The sequence below is a fragment of the Echinops telfairi genome, unplaced genomic scaffold (genome assembly GCF_000313985.2).
Source record: "Echinops telfairi isolate 266 unplaced genomic scaffold, ASM31398v2 ScPeMD7_18;HRSCAF=68, whole genome shotgun sequence".
NCBI lineage: Eukaryota > Metazoa > Chordata > Mammalia > Afrosoricida > Tenrecidae > Echinops > Echinops telfairi.
In genome coordinates, this window is record NW_022103915.1 from 88,734,799 (window position 1) to 88,738,794 (window position 3,996).

The 3,996-nt window shown below is 42.0% G+C and overlaps 1 protein-coding gene across 1 annotated transcript; it reads right to left on the reverse strand.

Moving 5' to 3' along the window:
* Window positions 1-782: 782 nt before the first annotated feature.
* On the reverse strand, window positions 783-1,721 carry LOC101643015 (olfactory receptor 4F15-like). The gene has a single exon (XM_004712733.1). It carries the CDS (start codon window positions 1,719-1,721, stop codon window positions 783-785), a length of 939 nt encoding a protein of 312 aa, XP_004712790.1.
* Between the last annotated feature and the right edge of the window lie 2,275 nt (window positions 1,722-3,996).

Here is a 3,996-nt window from a genome sequence, read left to right on the forward strand (position 1 = left end):
TCTTATAACAATCCATATATGAATTGTGTCAAGCACATTTGTACATATGTTGCCATCATCATTTCCAAAATTTTATTTTATTCTCCATATCTCTCTCTCTCTTGTTTTAATACAGAGAACATGATATTTGGTAGAAAAGGTAAATCTAAATGTTGGGTACCATCTACCTCAGCAGTTGGCGAACTATAATCATCAAGTCTAATCTAGTGTGCTGTTTTTATAAAGTTTATTGGAACACAGCTATTCCCATTTGTTTACATATTGTCCATGGCCTTTTTCATAATACAGTGCTTGAAGCACAGGCCATAGAGTTTACAAAACCTAAACTATTTACAATTTGGCCCTTTGTAGGAAACATATTTCAACACATAATCCATTTCACTGAAAACATAGCAGAAAACACTCTAACAAAGCATGAATGCAAAATTTATGAATATGGAAGGGAACACAAATCCCAAGGAAGATTGTTTACTGTGTGTAACCCATAATCAAATGGTTGAAATGAGGCAATATATGGAATAAAAAGGGAGGTAGAGATGCAAGTAGATAAAGAAGCATAATATTAACAAATATACCAATTACTCAGCAGCAACAACTTGAGAACCATAGCATAGTTATTCTGAGATATAAAGTTATTTACATCATTATTTTAAATGTCTAAAAGTGATTATTGGCACTTTTTCTTTTTTAACTTGGAAGGCTTGATCTAACCTTTGTTCATGAACACTAGTATTATGAGCTTTCAATAACCATTTGTAAATTTGATGCTTTAGTAAATCCACTTAAATGAGTTTTCTACAACCCCCAAGTCGGCCAAACACTCTCCTCATTGCCATCTTCATCTCCCTGTTTCTAAATGTATAGATGACGGGATTCAGAAAAGGTGTCAAAACTGCATCAAACATGGCTAGAAATTTATCCATGTGTGTTGAGGGAGAAGGCCACACATAGAAAAAAATCAGTGGGCCAAAGAATAACACCACCACAGTAATGTGAGCAGACAAGGTGGAGACAGCCTTGGATGACCCACCGAAGGATTGTTTCTGCAGAGTAGTCAGGAGGAAAATGTAAGAGAGGATAAGCAAGAAAAAGGCACCTAAAGAAATGAAGCCACTATTAGCAGTGACCATGAATTCTAGTTTATAGGTATCTGTGCAAGCAAGTTTGATGAGCCGAGGTATGTCACAGTAGAAGCTATCTAATACATTAGGGCCACAAAAGGGCAAGTTTACAATAAAAGCCAACTGAGACAAAGAGTGGATGAGGCCAATGGTCCAGGAAAGTACTAAAATCAAAATGCACAGCCGTGGGTTCATGATGATCAGGTAGTGGAGAGGCTTACAGATGGCCACATACCTGTCAAAGGCCATGGCGATGAGCAGCACCATCTCCGCGCCCCCAACAGCATGGCTGAAGAAGATCTGAGAAATACAGCCCCCAAAGGAGATGGCTTTCTTCTTTCTGAAAAGATCGCAGATCATCTTGGGTGCTGCAATCGAACAAAATATCAGGTCGAGGACCGAAAGGTTGGCCAGCAGGCAGTACATGGGGGAGTGTAAGGAAGAGTCAGCAGTCACAGTCACCACGACGAGGAGGTTTCCCATCAGACTGGACACATAGAGGAGAGAAGTGAAGCAAAACAGAAGCAGCTGGGTCTCCCAGGAATTGGAAAGCCCCAGAAGCACAAACTCAGACACGCCTGAGCAGTTAACTCCTTTCATTGGCTTATTTGGGAGGTTTCCTCTCATGTTACCTAATGGAACAAATGAAAAAATTCATTTTAATCGTATTACATTGACACTTTCTATTAAAAATATCTAAAAGATGAAAGTCAAATAGGACCTGAGCACTTCACAAACATTCAATAAATCCCTTTGACCACTAATGCTGTAGTTTGTTGGGTTTTTTAACCATGAATGTGGCCTTGCTAACATGAGGAACAGTGGGTGGTCTAAAGGACTGATGCACATGGTGCACTTAGTAGGACATCACATACTAGTGGAATTTGATATTAAATTACTTTATCAGTTTGATGCATTTCAACCATTTCCCCCTGGAAGAGTAATATACTAAACAGACAAAGATTATTCTTATGATAAAAAGATTTATACAATTCTATGATTCTGCTTTTATAACTTCAATCAGAAATTTTTAAAATTTTATATTTCTCAATTTCTCATTCCTTTTTAACACCCAATTCAAATGGCATCTCTTTTGTTAAGCCTTCATGACCCACCTTTGTATTTATATTGATTTACTTAGAATTAATTACATTTTCCCCCATATGATTATGAACTTTTCCAGTTCATAAATCATTATGCCCTTAAAACTGTGGGATTTCTGGGTTGAGATGACCACCCAGCTAGACTCATGACAGAATTCTTCTACAACTAGTACGGAGAAATCATCATGAAAGAAAAGCCAAGTGCCTGGAATCTCAGAAGACAAAGATAAAAGCACACCTTGAACTACCCACACCTCTGGGGCTGTGTGAGCAGACAGCAGGGGTGTAATGAATGACTACATCTACGGCACCACTCTGGTTGCTGTTGGGGAAGGGTCTGAACCAGCCCAGTTTCTTTAGGTTGATGGTGAGCTCAAGCTACAGAGTCTACATGAGGTATTTTCCTCTTTTTTTTTTTTTTTGGTACCTTTTATGCTTCACTGCACTGGATGGAAGGAGTCCTGGTGGCAGGGTGTTGACATGTTGAGCTACAAATTGCTCATCCATCCACAGGTCGGTGAGAGAAAGGACGTTCTACTCCCCTAGAGAGTTACCATCTCTGAAACTCATAAGCACAGTTCTGCCCTGTGCTAGAGGGTCACTGTGAGTTGGCAGCGAGTTTTAGTGAGGGAGTACTAGGTGAGCAGACCACCAGGTTGAGACCCGCTCACTCCCTCTTACCCCATAGCTACTTATTGCAGCCTGGGGCTGGCAGAGCAGAGGCAGGATTGCTTTTTCCTCTTCTTCACCAGTAAAAGGCTCCTTACTACTCTCCATAAGTAAGGGCAGAGCCTGCCCAAAGAACCCGAGTGCAGCAGGCCATATATTCCCCCATTGCTCTCCATGGCTGAAGAGAGAGCCCAGCCGATAGTGAGAGAGGCCTGAGCCTGACAAAAAGCTCCAGAGGATCCCCAGCCACACGCCTTCCTGCTGCTCTCCATGGCTCAAGAGAAAGTTCTCCTAAGTAGCCAGGAAGGATTACCAGCTAAGCACCACCACACCACACCTCACCACTCCACACCACCCCCATTGCTTTCCTTGGGGGAGGGAAGAGCCCTATTAAAGACTGCAAGAGTGTCTGCAGACTACGTGCTCCACAGTTATCTGCCTGAGGGAGCGTCTGCCCAAACAGAACCAGAAGATTGCCAATCCCCTACTCCACTGCCCTCTGTGACAACGGGGGAAAATCAGTCCACATAGCACTAGAGGGTCACAGGTCACATACACCCCAGTGACTTTCAGTGGCTGAGGGGGAGGCTGGTCAAAAAGCACTTGAGAAGTGTTGGCCACACACTGCCCTGCGGCTGTGTGTGGTTGAGGCAAGAGCTTGCCAAAGCAGTGCTCTGAGGGTACTGGCAATGGTTTGCTTTGGGTTTTTTTGTTTTTATTATTCCTGACTTGCTGATGGTGCCCGGCTATCAAAAAGTATAGTGTCTGGGGTCTTAAAGGCTTGAAGGTAATCAAGCAGCCATCAAGCTCAGAAGCAACAAAGCCCACATGGAAGAAGCACACCAGCCTATTCCTGACTTGCACCTCTTGTTGGAAATGAAAAAATAAAAGAAACAAATCAATACACACACCTCCTTCTCATATTCAATGTGATATTTTTGTGTAACATAATAAATCATTAAATGTCTGAACTTTAAAATTAATCATCTAAAATCTAACATCACACATTCCATCACTGCCAGTGGGTTGATGCTGACTCGTCATGACCCTACAGATACAGTAGAACTGCCCCATATGTGTTTCTGGGGCTGTAATGGCTATGG